The following is an 18,933-nucleotide window of genomic DNA, read 5'->3' on the forward strand; positions in this document are numbered from 1 at the left end:
TCAGAGGATACCTCTGCTCCTCTCAGTAATGTAAGGGGGTTGAAGGATACTTGCTCCTTTGAAACAGCAGTAGCGTCTGTTCTGCTGACCCTGGGGCACGGTGGTGCTCTTTGTATAGGCGATGAATAAATACCTGGCCCTACGCTGCCAGTGGCGGTCAGTCCCGTTCCCACAAGCTTTGGTTCCATGGTATGTTCAATACGGGCTAATAATAAACCTAAACTTCCTTCCCTCTCAGGCTGACAGCTCTGAAACAGGTGCCAGGCTAACCTTCGCATTTCAGTTCTTTCTGAACCGGCAGCAACTGCATGATGAGATGCCCCAGAGAGCGTTACAGCTCTCTCTTCTAGAAAATTCAAGTAAACAGGTTTGGGAAGTATTGGCACACACAGGAATGCACGCACAAAGAATGTACAAGAAACACAGTAATGGTTTTGTAAGTCTTGAGTTTAATTACTTCAGCATGTGGGTTTTTCTTGCTATTTGGCCTTCCCCTTTCCATTGCAATCTTTGTTAGGACACTTGCATAAACAAACACTTTTCCTAGAACAGTTCATAAACCAGACACAGATGCACCAGTTTTTATTTGCAGTTTTCTTAAGCCTTGGTTTCTTAACTTCTTAAGAGAGAAAGTGTATTAAAACCTATTATGCAATCAGATCAAATATCTGATGGTGAGATGCACTGAGATCAGAGGACTCCAGGATGGAAGAACATGACAGTAATGTATAACAGGAACTACACTTCAGTCACTTCCTGAACAGCTTAGAATTGCAGAAGATCAGCCTCTCAGAGAACATCATTGTCTGCACTGTGTTGTCAAAACAGCACAGAAGAAAACTCTGGTTTTTTTACTGTTTCACTCTTGGCAAAATTGAGGCCTTTGGGAAGAAATAAAAAAACCAAAACCACAAAACAAACAAACAAAAAAACCCCAGAACCCAGGACAGATACGCAATTCACTCATTTCTCCCTCTCCCTTTAGCTCACAAAATCTTGAGACTATTCAGCCCTTTGTCTCAAGGAGTAAGCAAAAGAAAGGCTAGAAAAGGCTAGAATAAGACGTACTTCACAAAAGGCAATTCAAAAGATACAAACGTGAAGGGTCACGGGGTAAAGAACAGTTACAGAAGCACGGGGATAAAATGACACTGTGAAGGCACTGCACACGTACACGCACTCGGTAGCAAGATCCTCCTCTGAAACTCAAAAGATTTGACAACAAAGCACAAATCCAACAAAGTAAGGCCAGCACAGATACAATGCATTATTATCTAGTAGGCTTCAGAATATCAAATTACCTTCGACTCTTGAATATAAAAGAACTCAAAACTTAGTAGTTCAGGAAGTTCAGAGAGAACAAAGCCTCTAGGTAGCCTGAATCCCTAAAACTGAAAAAAATTTCAAGTAATTGCGCTGGAAGGAAATATCACGTGTTATTATACAACTGGTTTTCCACCTGCCTCCAGGCCTCTTCCAGCCTCAACAGTTTTGTAGCACTACAGCAAATTTCAGGTTTGTGTGGGCTGGTGGTAGCCTGCTACAAACTGGGTATCAGTGAAGGAGAACTCGCTGTTCCACTGGCAGCGGGGCTGATGTCTACATTACAGCTGCTCAAAGTGGTCCAGAAAACAGCGAAGAAAGGAATTTGGGGGAAAGATTTTTTTTTGATTAAGCAGACACCAGTTTTTGTCATTCGCTGTCAAAGGACTCAAATGCATCTAGTTACTTTAGCTTGAAGATTCCACAAACAGAAAATGCAGGAAGAAGTCCAGTGTTTATATAGGGTCAGGTAAACAAGTAGCTACTGCAAGCAGATGAGCAATCTTAATGTGATGTCCTGTGTCAACGCAAGTTACCCCGTGACTCCTTTTTCCTCTCTCATTTTGAGGGCAGCTGCTGGACTTTGCTGGATGTGAATCAGTTCTACTCAAAATTTCTGAGGACACACGACCTGTGAGCAAGGTGCAAGTTACCCTAGAAGAACTGCCATGCAATGTGCATGAGAAATCAGCATTATGCAGGGTGGCAAGCACTTCCTACCACAACACCTACAATCCGTGGCAATGGATGTGTGTTAGCATGTTAAAAAGTAATATTCCACAGTTAAAATGTAATTTTCCATAGGAAAAATGTTCCCTGTACCTAGGAGCAAATCTAGGAGTACGAAAGTGATCTAAGCAGATGCAAACAATTGTAGCCACAAACTATCAAATAATATCTCAAATTAAAAACAAAATTTTTTAAAAAAATCTTAATTCCAAACAGTAGACAAGCCACTTACTGAAACAGGCTCTCAGAAAGAGTAAAACCCATGTTTAAAATATTACACACCACATTACTATCCAGCTAATTAAAAAAGCCAAAATAACAACACCACCAACAAAACCCAGCCAAACTTTACAAACAGGATACAAACAGATTTCCTCTTGCAATAAGGATATAGGATAAAAAGTTACGGAATACGTTGCGGTATGTTTACAGGGAGGTTGTTCTTCCCCTCTGCCCAGTACCCTTCATTCCCACCAGCTCTTGTTTTGAGCTTGTTTTCAGTTTTTCCAGATGTGCTCACTGCTTGTGGAAAGAGAACTTTCTTGTGTCTACACGGAATATGACACCAAGGAAGCAGGTGAGGAGAGAGGTGAAACTTCTTGCTGACCCATTTCTTCATGGTCTCTTTCACATCACTAAGCCAGTTCAAGAAGTTTCTATCTCAGAGGCCTCTTCTATGAAGTTAGCAACAGGACTGAGGAGCAAGAGTGGAAACAGTTTATACTCTCCATTCCCATCTTCCGAGAGGAGAGGTGGATCACCCATTCCCAGAGCATCCGGAGGCTCAGCCTGGCTTGCTGGAGCTGCTAGCGGCAAGACAGTTCCACTACCTGATGGAGGATGAAGAGCAGGTTTCTCCTCCAGGGAAGGCAGCAGAAGGTCTTTCGGATCCTCTATCTTCCCTGCAGCTTCACTTGAAGGTAGTTCTTCAAATAATGAAAGCAGAGGATTGGCCCTGTACTGTATCAGCTGCATATCTGAGGGAAAACAGACAGTTTAAACTCCAGGCTCCTGTGTCACAGAAGCAAAGGCTCTTATTCAAGACAATGAAAACTGGAGAGGCTGCTTCAAAATTTGGTTCACTAAAGAAAACCATACAGCTGAGCTCTGACAGACTATATCCACAGTTGCAAGAGGGCAGCTAAGGCTCTCGTGTCTGTTAAGATCAATACCTGAAGCATACTTCAAGCCCCTAATGCATACGGCATGCAATGGCAGCGCTGAAGCAGTAATATGAGTAGCACTGCATTTGTGGGGATCGTAGCCCATACAGGAGATACTTCCACAAAGACATTTGCAGTTTTGATCCCTATTGTGGCACTCTATCATGTATAAGAAAAAGGAAATGGTTAACACCAACATGGGGCATAGGATGGGGCCACTTAAGATTGAGGCACAGCTTCATCAAGATCAGTGAAACATGCCAGTCTTCACAAAAATTTTAAGCCCACACCAAAGAAGGAGATAAATGCTATTACAGGCTACAAAAATTCCATTTCAGTAGAGTTTTGGAAGAGTTTGGAACTGTCACAGCTCTCAGCGTTCCTTCCTTCCCACCTTTGCTTCCTGCTGTTTCTCTCTCAGTTGCTCCCAGATCTTCAGTGCTCTCTGCCAAGTTTGCAATCTGAAGCAAAATGGACAGAGAATAAGACAGAATGCTTAATGACAACAACATCCAAGTCTTTGTGACTGGTTAACAAAATGAAAGGTGAAAGCAGGAGGCAGGAGAAATGAAACGGTTGACCAATGAGCCCGTTGTTGCACAGGAGGGACAGCAAACAGGAATACTCAGAAGAAGCCATGGTGAAACACAGACAAACTTCACTTAAAGCCAAAGAAGCTTCTGGCTAGCAAATATTTATACCTTCCAAACCAGAAGCTTTCTTATAGTCTGTCTTGTTGGAGTAAGACTGTTAAACATGGTTTCATCGATATAATTAAATTTTGCAAGCACTGCTTGAACACAGCTGCATTTTAGCTCAATTGTGGGAGGTGACTGGGAAGTCTTAGCCTAAATATTATTTCAGGACTACAAAATAAATTACACTTGCAAGGGTTGTTTTTTTTTTTTTAAGATGAGTCAATTTTAGGGACCAGACCAAGAGAAGTAAATTTGCACTGAACTTTTGTACGTCCTCTGAGGAAATTCCATACAGCCATGTTCAGAATAAATACAGTAGATTGAATTATATTTTTCATTTAGTACTTTTCCTTCCACCCTCAGACAGACTGAAGACACAATCTCATCTGAACTATAACCACAGACCTAGTTATTACTTGGCTAAAAGACATCATGGGAATCCCTGAGGCTAAGAGAAATAAGCCAAGAAACTGTTCTCACACACTTAGACCAAAAAAAGACAAGATATTGTAGCCTCCTCATTCCAAACAGAAGGTACAGAAGTAATAGATAGGAATAAAAAAAATTCCTCAATACAGACAGCTGATTCAACAGACACCAGTTTGTTTCCCTCTTCCTTATGTTCTCAGGTGTATTCAGAAAGCAAAGAACATGTTATTCAAAGCGAAGTGGCCTTTTGATCAGTTCACTGATTGCATTACTGCAGCTGAGAACGTAAGACTTGAAATTACCTTGAGAACCCTCTTAAATTCATATATGCCAACAGTGATAACTGAAAACATTAAATCAGCGGGACTAGATAAAATGGCGGTTTCATCCTGTGCCATCAACCCAGTCCTCACCCTCAAACTGCATCAGTCAAAATTTAGCTCTCAACATCATGTTAACCCTCCCCATCATAGAAGCAAATCTTACTCTTACATTTTCCATACACGGGGAATTTTCCATCAAGCTCATATCCAGGGCTGGCAGCTCAGGATTAAGTGTCTGAAAATAAAGCCAGACCATATGTTACATAATAAGGTTTTTAAAACAAAACTTCAGCGAGCTCCTGAAAGGACAGCAGGATCCAGCACACCACTCCATCCACTGCAGCACAGGGAAGGTGGCTCCTCCACTGCCCTACAGCAATATACTTCCAACCTGTGGCAGTAAACTGAGGTCACAGGAGGAGAAAAGGACATCGTATCTCCCAGTGATTCCAGGTATATGGCCAAGTTGCATTTCATATCATAACGCATAATCAAACGCGCAATCAGGATGTGATGATATGCGACAAAGGCTTGAGAAGGAGAACCGAGTCCGATTTTTTCCTCCTCTCCTCTCTCCGCCCCCCTTCGCCCGTTACACGTAACAGAAATACTATATGAACTGAAAAAGCTCTCAATGTTACCTTGTACATTGTTAGACTCCTAGAATGCCTATGTATGATTCTATCCACAACTATTTGCTTTTCAGGATTTTCCCCCCTCTTGCCCATTACAACATGGAATAAACCAGTAAAATTTCATTATACAACCTAATCAGTATTTGTCAGAAATCAGAAAAAGTGAAGAGACACTCACATCACTGAAAGCTTCAGAACCAAAGTTATACTGCTTCCCAGATAGCATTGCTTGAAGTTCTTCAAGGCTGGCATCGATGCAATTGAGAAAATCCTGAATTTCTTCTCTAAAAAGACAAAGTGATATAGTACTGTAAGAAACAGTCGGCAGTTAGGGCCTTGTTTTGCACCAGAAGGCAGGTTGCTCACAAACCAGAACAGCTTATTGCCAAATGAATGAAACTGTGTTCCTTGTCACGGTCCAACCCTTTGAAGGACAGGTACAAGGAAGACTGTCTGAACAGCAAGTTTAATAATATCAAAAAGCAGTTCCTCCTTCTGTACCTACTTCCTCCTTCATTTCAGTATCTTTTGAATGTTCTCACCTCCCAGCCAATATACCAATATCTGCTTAAACTAAGGGCTGGTGGCTTTCACCTGGGGACAATAAATGATAAGCAAAGGGCTGGAAATGATCTGGATCCCGAAGGAACACTACCCACTTTGAATCATGAGATTGTTGCCGGATTGTACGCATTTCCAAGGACAGAGGGCAGGACACAAGGGACAGCGGAGGAAGCGGAAAGGAAGCCGCACGCACGGCACCAGTACGGAACTTCTCACCGTGCTGCAGGCTGCCTCTTGTGCTGGAACACTTGGCTACCAGCGAGAGACAGCCCCAGGGCACTGCTCCACGTCTGCAGCGCCCGTGAGGTGAGACAGAACAGGGCCTTCAGATTACGCTGACTGCTGCGACGCACCACCTCGCACTTCCTATCTGAAGCTAACTGCAGCAGAAGAGCGGTCAGGAGAAAGAACTAACGTTAGTTCCTTGATCCAGCTCGCCCTGCAGCCGCACAGACGACGGCACTGACAGAGCTCAGGGGCCCGTGCAGAACTGGGAAGTGCTGAAGCAGCAGCGCTGCTGGGGGTGAGCCCGCAGCCTGCGCGACTTTGATCCCAGGTGTGAGTCTGGTCTGACAATGCACAAGGGAAACGAACCTTTGCACAAATGAGGGGCAAAGAAAGGAAGCGACAGCGAAACAACGTCAGGCCGCCGCGGATACAAACCCGTATCCAGTTCTCAGAAACAAAGCAGGACATGGCGCCCTCCTGAAATCACAACCCTTGATCTGCTGTTCAGCAGCACTTGGCAGCAGTTGGCGCCACAAGGGCTGATGTAACAGACTGACCTCGCTGACACATCAGAAGACAGGCACGCTCATTATCAGAGACATAACAGATGAACTTGCCCTGCTTTTAGCGTATGATGCTAACGTTTTTGAAGACCTAGTAATAAAGGGGCATAAATTCAGTTCAGCAATGACATTTGAAAAGCTAATTCACGATGTTCTGCTAAACAAATCCTCCAAAACTTTGACAAGATCTCACAAGATGACGACGGCATAGCAGTTCCCAGAAACAAGTTAATACCTGTCCAGCAAGGGATCGTTTTGGTTTCCAGAGTTGTTCTCGTTCAGGATGGAGTCAATCACCGACACGGGGTCATCTGGAGCATTAGGTTGTGCAGTATGGAGTTCCACAGCAACATTTCCTATTTCACTGGATTTGTTGGCATCATTTATAAGAACTGGTGGGATTGGTTCTGCACAATTTAATTCATCGGGCGGCGATACTTGACAAAGAGGTAACCCAGGATCCAGCGCTGCCTGTGTCTCTCTAAAACGTGTCCCAAAGAGAAACAACACACAGGAGAATTCACCAGCTGTATTGCCGCTCATTGCAAGTTTAGTATCTCAAATCTTAATACCTAATAAGGTCATGCCAGTCAAGGGTTCCAATAACCGACTGGTCTTTAGAAAAAGAAGTGCCTTCCTAAAGGCCGATGAAAAATCTCTTACGACAGCTTATACAGATAGCACCTATCAGAGCAAAACACCCCATTTTGCCAGACCAAAGGTGGCACAATAGTACATGGACACCAGGCAGGAGGGAAACTCATAACGTAGTGTCTCAGGAAATAAAGGATTCCAAACTGGTGCCTATTTCACTCTGGATGCTAACAACTAAATGGGTTTTCACAAGAATCTAAGGCCACACAAAAGAAAGCCTTCCCTTCAGTCACACTTAGCACAGTATTAGGAAGAACAGTACTGAAACTAAAGATAAAACTATAAATCTTGGTTTGTTTATTAGTAACCTACACACATTTTGGTTTGTTTATTAGTAAACTATATATACATTCAGGTCCCTGCTCAGTCAAAAAGTTTGTTAAGTATGTGCTTATTTGTTGATTAGACAGAAAAGCCTCAGCAAATTAAACTTCAAGTGTCAACCAGCTTGATAGGCCTTCAGGCGTTCCTGAAGAGACACGAGCTCTTAAAAAGCTTTGCTGACCATGACCAATGCTACATGCTGTAAAAATGTCAGCCTACAAACAGGCCTGTCATGCCAAAACAGAGTCAAAAATTCAGAGGGGCTGTTTCCCAGAATTCACATGGATGACTTACATTAACACAACTACCTAGTTAACAACCTAAGCATAAATACTTCCGCATCTTCTGTAACTGTACCTGGCTCTGCCACTGGTGTGTGCCACAGCAAGGAGACCATCGGTGGCATTTTCCAGGGTATCGGTGATATCTCGAATGATGAGACCCGTACCATTTCCATCCTCATCATCTGCATTATGTTCAGAAAAAGCCATCTGCAGGATACAGCAAACTGAATGAGTAAAGCAAAAGGTCTGACTTCTTTTTGACGTTGAAGCTCCATTCTTTCTGCAGCTTCTATTTCCTGTTCAGACTTTATCTATGACTAGATTTGCATGATTTTACATAGCAATGCTTTAAAGCTGCCCATTTCAAAATGGAGTGCATTTTTTGTAAGATTAGAGTATTAACAGTTGTAAGGAAGACTGTGAGGTCACTGTACGTATCATCCTGTCCAACCCACTGTCTCTTTCCCTGGGAGGACTTACTGCTTGGCCACTCTCCACGGGTATGCGAACATACTGACGACTGTATTTGGAAGGTGAAGCACCTGCAGCATCCGTTAGAGACCTGAGACAAAATACAGCTTTAGGGTATAGTTCCGCAGCAAAAAGCTGTAACGATGCCAAACGCGCAGTAACGATTAAGAACTATCATTCTTCCACTTCTAAGAAAACTGGCTTTTGGAAATGTTTTTTCTGAAGTGTACTGCATTCTAAACATGCTTTTTGTTTTGTAGTAAGTTAGTCACACTTGCATGTTTCAAAAGAGTTACCATTTCTGATAACCATGCTCTTCGACACGTAAAGTGTATTCTCTTCCCACCCATATTTTTTTAGTGATAGAGAAGAGGAAGTCTCTATTTCATGCTTTATTCAACTTCCATCAGCTTTCCCAAGTTTGAATAAAAAATTCAAGCGGTAACAATATTCTTTTCACTTTAAGAAAAGTATCTTGCTTCTAGAAGCTGATTTATCCCTGTAATTCATGTCTGACACTGATTTGTGACCTATCCAGTAATTACCTTTTTCTTTTGACCCCAACAATATAATTTCCTCGCATCAAACTTAGGATAAATTGAAGAATCTAAAAAGGAAAAACAGAAAACCAAAACCAAGTGGTTAGCATAGCAATCCTAACATTAAATTATTAATTCAGACTTTACTACAAAATTACGTAGTTATGCGATTGAAATTAACAGGTAAATTAAATATCCATTTGTGCTCATGTCTTAAAAACCAAAATCATTAGTTACAAATGGCATTGAAAAATTATCCCACTTGGACAGGTTTGGTTTTGTCGGCTTTGTTTTTTTTAAAGTGTAATATAACACCACAAGTCATTAGAGGATTCCAGACCAGAAACAGCTGAGGGATAAACCAGAGAAAAATGTATTCCAGTGCAGAAGCTCCTATAGTTTCTGGGTTCCAAGTTGACTTCTTGAGTGGTCAAAGTCTGTCTTGGTCCAAGATCTTGCCCAGACTCCATTCCATGTGCCTGCCATCTCTTGGTTTAGGCTCCTGTTACCATGCACTGCCTCCAGCCCCACATTTACCCAGGTCAGCTTGATTTACTGCTTTCTCTCCAAATAAGATTCACTGAGACTTCAAACACATTGAAATCCTTTTTACTAAGACCTTTCCTTAGCATTTTGCTCGTGGTTCTTTGCTGCGCTACTTCTGGGAGGCTCAGGAACTGTGAACATTTTCTTTATGCTGTATTAATATAGCCTGTTCAGCTCTGTGTCATTTGTCATTCTACATAAGCAAAGAATGCCATCAAGTATCACAGAGGCAGGAATAAGGATGGTAGCACTGAAGATGCTGCAATGGTACCTTAGACAGCAGCTTCTGTTGTTGACTGTGCTTCTGCCTTAGAACTGCCACTTCTTTCCACAGGGCCTTATTTTCTCTGCAATGCAGAATAAATCAGAAGACAGAGGATGAACAGAGTTTACTTTAGACGCTTTAGTTTTACAGCTTTCAAACTTTCACAGTACCTTGCAGGACCAATGGCAACATTCTTTCCGTGGATAACTAACAATCGGTTAATCCAATCCACTAGTATAAACTCTGGGCTAAATTAATTCCATTTTCCATCAGGCAGGACCAAACCAATAAGGACATTCTCACCCTCTGCTGCTCCACCAACAATCTTGATCTCAGGTATTCCTTCAAAGCCCCAAAGCCTTAGAATAAAGACTTGGTGTTTGGAAACAGGTCGACTGTAACACAGACCACCTCAGAACAGGTTCGATGTTTGTGTTTGAGGTGGGGTTTTTTTGTTTGTTTGGGTTTCTTCAAAGGAACAGAGTGAGTGGAGGTATCTCTTGAACTTTGGTTGATACCTGCTTGCATACCAATGATCTGAACGAATTGCCAGCACCTACACAAAAAGGATCTGAGGGAACAGAGATGAGGATGTGCAAAGTCCACTTCCAATCAGAAAGTAAACCAAACACTAATTCTGTCTCCCTGACTGCATCTAACCCTGTTTTGTGTTTAGAAAAGGAAACGCTTTGATTGCCCTAAACAACTACGACAGATGATGGCAACCAAAATGAAATCTGAAGGCAGTCAACAAACTCCCAGTCTTAATCTCTGGTCTGTTACTGAATTACGAAAACAAGCAAGATTTAGAATGTTGTGTGGGGTGAATGGGGATTCGTACGGAAAAAAAAAAATACAGCTTCACCTGTTTCCAGTTCAAATGAAACCCACATTTAGAGTCAAGCTCTATTAGATATAAGCAACACTCAACGTGTAAGTGCCTCTGAAACAGACAGCGTCTACCTCTTCATGTTAGCCAGTCTGACATCCATGTTGTTCTGCTGCTCTCTCATTTCCTGGACTTCAGAGAGCACTTTGTGCAAATCCTCTGTACAGACTTTGAGATCCTCCGTTCTTACTGCAGATACCTAAAATAGGACCAGATTACACATGCTTTACTACAAACAGTGCCTTGCATAGTGCTTTCTACAGGAACAGCGTAGTCAGTCTGTGGAAGAACAGGTACAAACTCCAGTAAAAGATTAAGTAATACTGTAATTCTCATGGATCGCAAAACACTGCAACTGCTATAGATGATAGTCCTTGGGCCAGTCTCAACCATATGAAAAACCCCAACATGTCAATGAAAACAGGAGATTAGCACTTGGCATGTGTTGGCAATAGCTTCACCATTGTAATTCACGCTAGAAACCTACCACTCATTGGAAATGGCCATCTCTAGGGGGTTCTCTGACAGGTCTGGTGGCAGCTTGCCCTCTAGTGTCAAAGAGTAAGACACCAGCCAAAACCAAGACTCAATTGATAGTGGAGTAAGAACGAGATGATCATATTCCCTTTAGGTGTGGGTAAATCTGCCAGCACAGGAGAAACAAATTTCAATGAAGTTTCAATTGCAGGTTCCTATATTGCTGTTTCCTCTATTACCTCTCTGCTCAGTGACATTCCAAAATTACGGAGATGTGTCTCCAGAAAGTAAGAGTCCAAACTGCTTTTCTGGGATCCACGAATGCCACCTCTTCAAACGATAGTGGAAGAGTCATCAGAAAGCAAAAAGCTCACTCTCTCCTCCTCAAACTTCCATATTAAAATTTTCCAATTCCTTCAGCAACTCTCTCTGCAGTGGTGACATTGATGGCTGATATACGATTCAGGATTTTGAAAAAGATAGGTCTGACGCATCACAGTTCTGAATGAGACGTCCAGGTTTTGTGGGCATCATTTTAAATACCATTTAGGCAAATACTGACCATATAATTGACGCAAATGGAGTTGCACCAAATAACCACCAGATGTCCCTTCTAACCGACAGCATGATACGATTATTCTTATTATTCTACTAAATTCCAAGAGGGAGGTGAAATCATCTGGGAAGTGCTAGATAACTTCCATGCAGGCTGGCTCACAGATCCCTTTTTTTCCAAAGGAGAATGGGATAGTCAGAAATAGAGCTATGGTGTTATAAAATAACATCCCATCACTTCATGATGAAACAGAACATGAGCGTTATGTAACCACTCCACAGAAATAACTAACCGCTCTCTTAACATAATCCACTGTTATAAGGGATGGACTGAATGGCCTGCCTCTGTCTACCTCTTTAGATGCTTTGCTATTTGTTGCGGATAATACCTTACGCTAAGGTACATGAGCTGAAATTCACGGCCGTCTGATTTCTCTTCAGCATACCACCTCTCCGTGGGGAAGACACCCAAAAGATGCAGATAGCAGATGGAAATTTCAAATGCAGTCAGCCTGCCGCTAAAAAAGGGCCAAGCAATTGCTCTCTTCAGAGTCTCCAACTAGGTAATAAAGGTGTTGAGACTGAAGCACACCAGCAGAGCTAACAGTAAAAGGGAGCAAATAAAGGAAGCCCTGCATTCAAACCTGCATTCCTCTTAAAAGGCTTGAAACGGGGTTTATGGCAAGTACTGAAATACAACTCCATTCGAGACAGTAAAAGAGCAAGAAGAACTAATGGATATTTTGCAAAAGATCACTAACATTTCCTCTGCAACAAAGAATGTGTTTCACCGACCTATTAATAAATAGTTTCGTATGAATGTCCTTGGCACTAACTAGAGCTTTTGTCTTTCCATCTGGAATACTCCACCCAGTGCAACACGCCTGGGATGCATGGTGCCATACAGAACGTCATCAGCCGACTGCCCCAGCATACCAGCAAGCAAGGTGTGCAAGCCAAGACAAGCTAGCGATTACAGCATCTGGGAGGAGCACAGGCCTGAGTCAGAGAAGCAACTGCACAACTATATTTAATCAATTGTGGTTCTGAGCGGAGACATCTTCGTGAAGAATCAATCAAAACACAATTGTGATTCTCAAGCCTACCCTGTGCTTTTATTAACTTGGGCAATGTAGCTACCACATTACGACATTCTAAAGAAAAGATTCTGCACTTCAAATGTCAACATGATGTATCATGAAACTCTCTTTCTCTGGCAACCCGGATATTATGGGCTGTAATGTGCCAATAGAGGATAAACATCTGTGCAGAAACAGGTCAGACAAGGCCTGAATGAACAAAAGAAAACCAGTAAGCGCTAATAAAGATGTAGCTCAGTGGCAACACAGTTTTGGAGGAACAATGCAATTTATGAAACTTGCCCAAATGAACTGATTACGATGCCCTTGCTAATTTTCAATTATTACCAAATGGGAATGTATTTTCTTTTACTTCTTCCACTTTGTGCCTCTTTCCAACTCTGCTATGCTGGCAGAATTGAAGACCATGGTAAGCTGTAATCGGGTATGTGAACTCTGTGGAAAAGGGGCTCTAGGTTGACAGCCACAAAGACTGCGGTCCTACTCCTGTGCATTGCTAAACAACCGCAGGATGCCCTTTGTCCAAGAGCTGGCATGAGGAGGCCAAGCCAAGCATTAGCCTGCCATTCAGGAGGGAGTTACAAAGGCTTTGCTGATGCACGACCTTGGTTCACATGTTATTTGTTGGTTGTGAAGTTTTTTTAAACACCCAGACATGCTCTTGATAACCTGCTTTCCATAACAAAAAAAAAAGCAAAGTAAATACACGGTTAAACTATACCTTGCGCTTGATGTTTTCCAGTAAATGTGCCTTCCCTTGCTTGAAGAAAGCGTGCTGGAACTCAATGACTGAGCTTTTCTCTGCTGTAATCATACCATTCTCCAGAGCAATCACCTTCCTGAAACCATCTGTAGAGAGGGATCAACAAAGTCATTTCTTTCGGTGCAAAGCTGACTGTTACAACACAGAGCTAACGAAAACCCCAAGGCTACTGAAATACCTACAGCACTACAGTTATTGGGAGCAGAAACTATGCACAACCGCCAAAGTAGCTTTTCTTTGATGCTCAATGACTTGACTGCTCTGATCTTCACAGCTAGAGAACGGGTCCACAGTACCATCAAATGACCTTGCAGGCTGTACAAACAGCACATGTGTCTGCAGGCAAGACAGTGATGTCCAAATAATCACAGAAGTTAGTGAGAAATGAGATTTATTAGGACATCTTGAATAAAATCTTGTCTCAGTGGAAGTGGCAGTATGGTGCACCTTCCCTTTCATGCCTATAATCCCAGGCAGCTACGTATCAAAACAAATACTGTCAGGTACCACCAGGATCTACAGAATAAAGGAAATTAGTTCTCAGCCTATGCAAACACATGCACGCAGAGTACTTTCTCCAAACCAGAGCGCCTGCATGAAATAAGACATTGCCAGCTGTATTTCCATCACTGCCCCAAGTGCCGCAGGCTAGATGCAAAATGCAGTTGACAGACCAATCCGCACCTCTCCTTGTTCAAGTTTTTAACGTAGCTAATGTATTCCAGTTTCACTGAGCCCCAACAGCGCTATCATTAGAAAACTCTACTCAAAGCTAGGATAGGTCCAGCAGGAAAAGGAGGCTGCCATCGCAGTGCACATCTTCACAGGAATATTTGCATTTTAGCATTTATCCTTGCTACAAGGCAACTGACAATTGTTTGTTTGCACACTCAAGTGACGGAGTCTCGATACTTGACACAAATAGCAGCATCCACCCTGCGTCAAGATGCTAAATATATGCTTTCTCTCTCATGTCTGATGAAATCTAAATAGGCATCAGCTAGAGAGCCCGGGCAAACCTACTGGGCAAGCACAGGGAGTTCCCCCCTTAACCCAAATGGAAATTCTAAGTAACACGGCCGTCTTCTATGCAGTGCGTGCCTTCGCTCAGCCCATAAGCTATCTACCGCAAAACAGCGATTCCTCCTGTGTGGTGCAGCCCCGGACATCGTACTGCATCTTTGAATTACCGCCTCAGTCCAGCTTCTGCACCTGTACAAGTGGTACACGTGTTATATAACGGATGCTACATGATGCTGACAAGTCAAGCACAGAAAACTAACGAGAAGCTTAGTCCAGCTTGACCCATCAGTGTGACTAATCTTATTTCAACACAGCAATGCAGGCAACAGCACGATCCAGGCAATTTTTTCCATATACTAGATGCACGGGTGTAGATACGACCTTTGCTCCTCTAGGTATGCATAAACTTGCTGTTACCACTAACACCACCACTGGAGCCCAGTGAACTCTACCCAAGCTTTTGGTACCACCGCGTGAAACAATGTCGTTGCTCAACGGGACTCAGAGCTGAAACAGAAAACAAAGACTAAGCCATTCTTTTCTTTTGCAAAATAAGCTCAAGACCAGAATTCGGGTTTTCAGGAATAAAAGACCTGCCAAGTCAATTGGTTTGTTTAAAGAAATTCAAATTGATGTCAAGTAACAATGAATTTGGCAGAAAGAATACTTAAGGACAGCTGATGCTTACACATGTTAAGCTGTCGTATGAAGCTGGAGATATTGTTGTGTTTGAAGTACTTGGGGAGTAGCTCCTTGGCAAACCTCTGCTCATCCAGAATGCAGAAGTTCTCGCCATTCTAGGAAATAAGCAAAAGTAACAGTTAGAGAACAAACACAATTTTTCAAAGCGAGGACCATAAACCAACAGAGACAGTTCCTACAACAGGGAGGGGCAAAACACTCGGCAACGGGAATCGTCCCTGCGAGCAATTGTGAGGACTTGGGGCTGCACTAGAGAGTTTGAATCCGAAGACGACAGTTACGTGAACACTCCTACTGAACGGGCGATTTTTTTAAAGCCCTGGAGTTTTGGTCTTAATCTAAAGAAAAATCGTTCTAACACCCCACGTATCTGCTGCTGTCTTGATCCACGGGAAACACCACACCGCGATGGAGCTCGTGCCACTAGAGGGCTTTTATCGCCCTCGACCGAGTTGCCCAGCTCCTGACGAGGTTCTTCCATTGCACGTTCTATGTCACCACTAAAAATAACCAAGTAACATCGCGGAGTTACTGAGGGTTCAGACAACGCAACCCAGCAGTGAAGACGGGTAACTGTGACACAACCAGTTTCAGATTTATCGTACTCTCAAGTTCAAACTTCTGGAAACCGGGCAGGTCTTTGTATCATTTTTATGCTGTTCACGCAGAGAGCAAAAACATTATGTTTCTTTTTGTCTTTGTAAAGGCCAAACCTGGGGGGGGGGGGGGGGGGGGGGGGAAGAAAAAAAAAGTGGAGAACACCCTACGGGTTTAAAAAATGACAGAGGACAAAACCAAACGCCGTGTTTGTGTCAGATGTCTGACTAGCCCGTGCTAACGGCCTGTGCTGCCTGAGGGCGGGCGGGACCCACGGGGCCCATCCTCCTCATCTCAGGGAGGAGAAATTAAAAGCTAACTACTCCTTAAAGCGGGGCTTTTTCCTACCGAGCGCCACCGCTCTGAGCTAACCTCGTGCCGCCCGCGGACGCGCTCCATGGCGCGATGCCAGACCGCTTCGAGCCGTCACGCGTGGGCAGCGCCGGGGCAGCGCCATCCCCGCAGCGGGGCACCGCCGGGCACGGCCGCTGCCCCACGCCCCCGCCGCCAGCAGACGCGCGTCCACCCGTGCCCGTTCCTCCCCCCCCGCTGCGCCGCGGGCACCAGGCCACACCGCGGCCCCCGCCGCCAGCCCGCCTCGGGGGCGGCCGCTGCGCAGGGCCGGGGGCGCACGGACCCCGCCGGCTCCCCGCGGCACACGAGGCCCGCCGCCCGCTCCGCTCCGCTCCCCTCCGTGCCCGGGCCCGTCGCCCCTCGCGGCCGGCCCCGACTCCCCGCCCCGCGGGACGGCGCTGCCCGGCCGGGCCAAGGCCCCGCGGGCCGCCCTCACCCTGCTCCAGCAGATGACGTCGTCGCTCTGCGGGTCCTCCACCAGCGCCCAGAGCTTGGCCAGGAAGCCGGGCACCGGGGCGGCGCCGGGGGCGCCGGGCAGCGCCGACCCTTCCCGCATCCTCGGGCCGGGCCGCGCTCTCGTGCAACGGGCCGGGGAGGGCGGGGCCGCCAACGGCGGCCCGTGACGCTGCGCGGGGCGTTGCCTCCCGCCCGGGGAGCCCGCTCATTGGCGGGTGCCGCCTGGCCCCGCCCCGCCCCGCGGCTGCGAGCGTGACTCTTGTTGTGCCCCCGAGGGAGCGCGGCGCGCGGCCCCGTGACATCACTGGGCGCCTTTAAAGGGGCCGCCCCGCCCCGCCGCGCCCGGCGTCTCCCTGGGGAGGGCTCGGTGCTGGGGCCGTGTCCCGCCGCGCCCCGCCCCGCCCCGCCCCGCCCGGCAGGTAGGTGCCGGCGCCCACGTGCCGCAGCTCCGGCCCCGCGTTCCCGCGTTCCGGGGGCGGGCAGGTGCGAGCCTGCGGCGGGGCCCCGGTCCGGGGCGGCCCGGGTCCGTCTGTGCGCGGCCGGAGCGTCGCGGTGTGCGGCCCGCAGGTGTGCGGCGGGGGGGTGCGGGGGTCCCGGGGCCGGGGAGCGCGGTCCGGCGGGGTGTGCCCGCGGGGCGGGCGGGCGGTGCTGCCGGCGGGGCCGGGGCCGGGGCCGGGGCTGGGGCTGGGGCCGGGGCCGGGGCTGGGGCTCGGCCTGCCCGCGGGAGGCGGCCAGCGCCCCTTTTTACAGCCCAGACTTTGTCCCCTGGGCGGCTGTGCGCCGTCACTCGGCAGGCTCCGGCCGCGGGAGATGAGCCCCGGCTGACGCTCTCGCCCGTCCAGCAGAGCCCGCGTCCGGCCCTGCCCCGCAGGTGAGGGGGTGGGAGGGTTCCCCGCGTTCCTCCTGCGCTTCTCCCCCCTTTCCTGGGCAGCGGGTTCCCTGCAGGCGGGTGTCGGGACGGAGCCCTGCGGTCAGCCTGTCTGCCTGGGTACAATGGGAGCTGGCTGGCTACCGGAGAGACTGAAATCTGATTTTGTGTTTATTTGCAAATCCTCTGCTATTAAGGGAAGCCTTGGGAGTAAGGATTGTGCTGTAGAGTATCCAGGTTTGGGGATGAATGTAACACAGGGCTTGGGTTGGTTTGGGTTTTGGGGGTTTTTTTTGTCTTAAGGCATATGTTTCAAAGAAAAACTAACTTTTTTGAAAAGAATTTAAGGCTGTTGGTTTCCTTCTCCTTGCACTAGTAGAGTAGCTGAAGGGCGATTAGTCGCTGTAAAGAGAATGTGAGAACAGGCTCAGTCTAGCCTGCTGAATCCTCATTGAGTGATGTCGTTCTGCTCTTCCCAAAAACTGCCACAGAGGAACGTGCGGTGTCGTGATCAAACTCTAGCCTGACATCCAGACAGGACTTTTGTAAAGCCCTGGTAAGGCTGTCCCAAAGACTTTGTCCTTGATTTTGTCAACGCCGGAGCACCTTCACAAGGCATTTAGGCTGCCGCGACTTCTGATTGAGTCTGCTTTATCTGATAAGTTTGGTGATGCCGCAGCGCGGAGCTTTCGTGTGGCGAGCGGGGACTCTGCCACGTAGAAGTGGTGGGCTGACGCAGCGGGGGTTTGTCTCGGTAGGCAGTTTTCCCAACCAGCTTCAAGAGTCGCTGTTCACCCTTGGGATAAAGTCTAAGCTTTGCCCTTTCCTAGGGTTTGATATTGCTTGCAAAGAGCATTAGCCTGAGAGGACATAAAGATTAGCCCACGCTGACCGCCCGTGCTCAGCGGCTCGCGGTGCTCTAGGACGGCCACCCCGTCACTGGGCACGCTTCTCCCGGAAAGCCGCTCCTGCGTACTTTGACCCGCGTTGACAAGAAGTCCACTTCTTCAGCTGAGCCAAGAGCATCCCCTTGCCCTTCCCAGCAGGGCGTGTGCCGCCAGGACGGGAGGTTTCGGGCCGGGGGCTGGCGCTGCCGGCTTCCTCTTTCCCCGTTGCTGTCACCGCTGCGAGGGGCGAGAGAGATCCCTACACCCCTTTTTGAGAAAGGAGGGAAAGAAGCTTTTTCCAGGTTGAGAGTTGTTTTCTCAATTTAATGACTGTTTGGAATCTGTAATACTGGATTGTCATTAGCGTCTGAGGGTAGTACAGTCTGTTTGGAAATCAGAAATGAAGGTTGGGAAGGTCTCTAGTTCGTTGCCGTGTGCTGGGGTTGAATCCTGTTGGTTGGGTACCGATGCGGTGAGAGATTTCGCAGCTTCTCTGGGAAAGCTGTTTGGGTGTGATGCTATGC

At 46.4% G+C, this 18,933-nt stretch overlaps 2 protein-coding genes across 6 annotated transcripts in view; one reads left to right on the forward strand and one right to left on the reverse strand.

Moving 5' to 3' along the window:
- Positions 1–429: 429 nt before the first annotated feature.
- LOC104634038 (heat shock factor protein 3) lies at positions 430–16,851 on the reverse strand. The gene is made up of 13 exons (XM_075762961.1): positions 16,635–16,851; positions 15,234–15,342; positions 13,481–13,608; positions 10,702–10,826; positions 9,745–9,820; positions 8,934–8,995; positions 8,398–8,479; positions 7,991–8,124; positions 6,891–7,136; positions 5,479–5,584; positions 4,835–4,900; positions 3,610–3,676; positions 430–3,029 (listed from the first exon to the last, which is right to left on the reverse strand). Exons 1-13 carry the CDS (start codon positions 16,752–16,754, stop codon positions 2,698–2,700), a joined length of 1,653 nt encoding a protein of 550 aa, XP_075619076.1. The 5' UTR covers positions 16,755–16,851; the 3' UTR covers positions 430–2,697.
- A 94-nt stretch (positions 16,852–16,945) lies between these two features.
- Positions 16,946–18,933, forward strand: part of HEPH (hephaestin) — a 28,485-nt gene continuing 26,497 nt past the window's right edge. The window contains exon 1 of one of the 5 annotated variants that reach the window (XM_075762955.1): positions 16,946–17,077. The gene's annotated coding sequence lies outside the window, so the exon portion shown is untranslated. Of the gene's footprint in view, positions 17,078–17,098; positions 17,222–17,416; positions 17,526–17,901; positions 18,079–18,933 lie in introns of those variants that run through there. The other 4 variants (XM_075762956.1, XM_075762960.1, XM_075762958.1 and 1 more) reach the window with 4 other exon arrangements.

Source organism: Balearica regulorum, chromosome 11 (assembly GCF_011004875.1).
Source record: "Balearica regulorum gibbericeps isolate bBalReg1 chromosome 11, bBalReg1.pri, whole genome shotgun sequence".
Classification (NCBI taxonomy): domain Eukaryota; kingdom Metazoa; phylum Chordata; class Aves; order Gruiformes; family Gruidae; genus Balearica; species Balearica regulorum.

Excerpts from the sequence above, each read along its gene's own strand:
- LOC104634038 (XM_075762961.1), bottom strand. The coding sequence starts at position 16,754 with ATGCGGGAAGGGTCGGCGCTGCCCGGCGCCCCCGGCGCCGCCCCGGTG. Across the intron at positions 10,827-13,480 it reads TGGAAAACATCAAGCGCAAG|GTATCTGCAGTAAGAACGGA; the intron begins GTATAGTTTAAC and ends GTCCTATTTTAG. Across the intron at positions 3,030-3,609 it reads AGAAACAGCAGGAAGCAAAG|ATATGCAGCTGATACAGTAC; the intron begins GTGGGAAGGAAG and ends GTTTTCCCTCAG.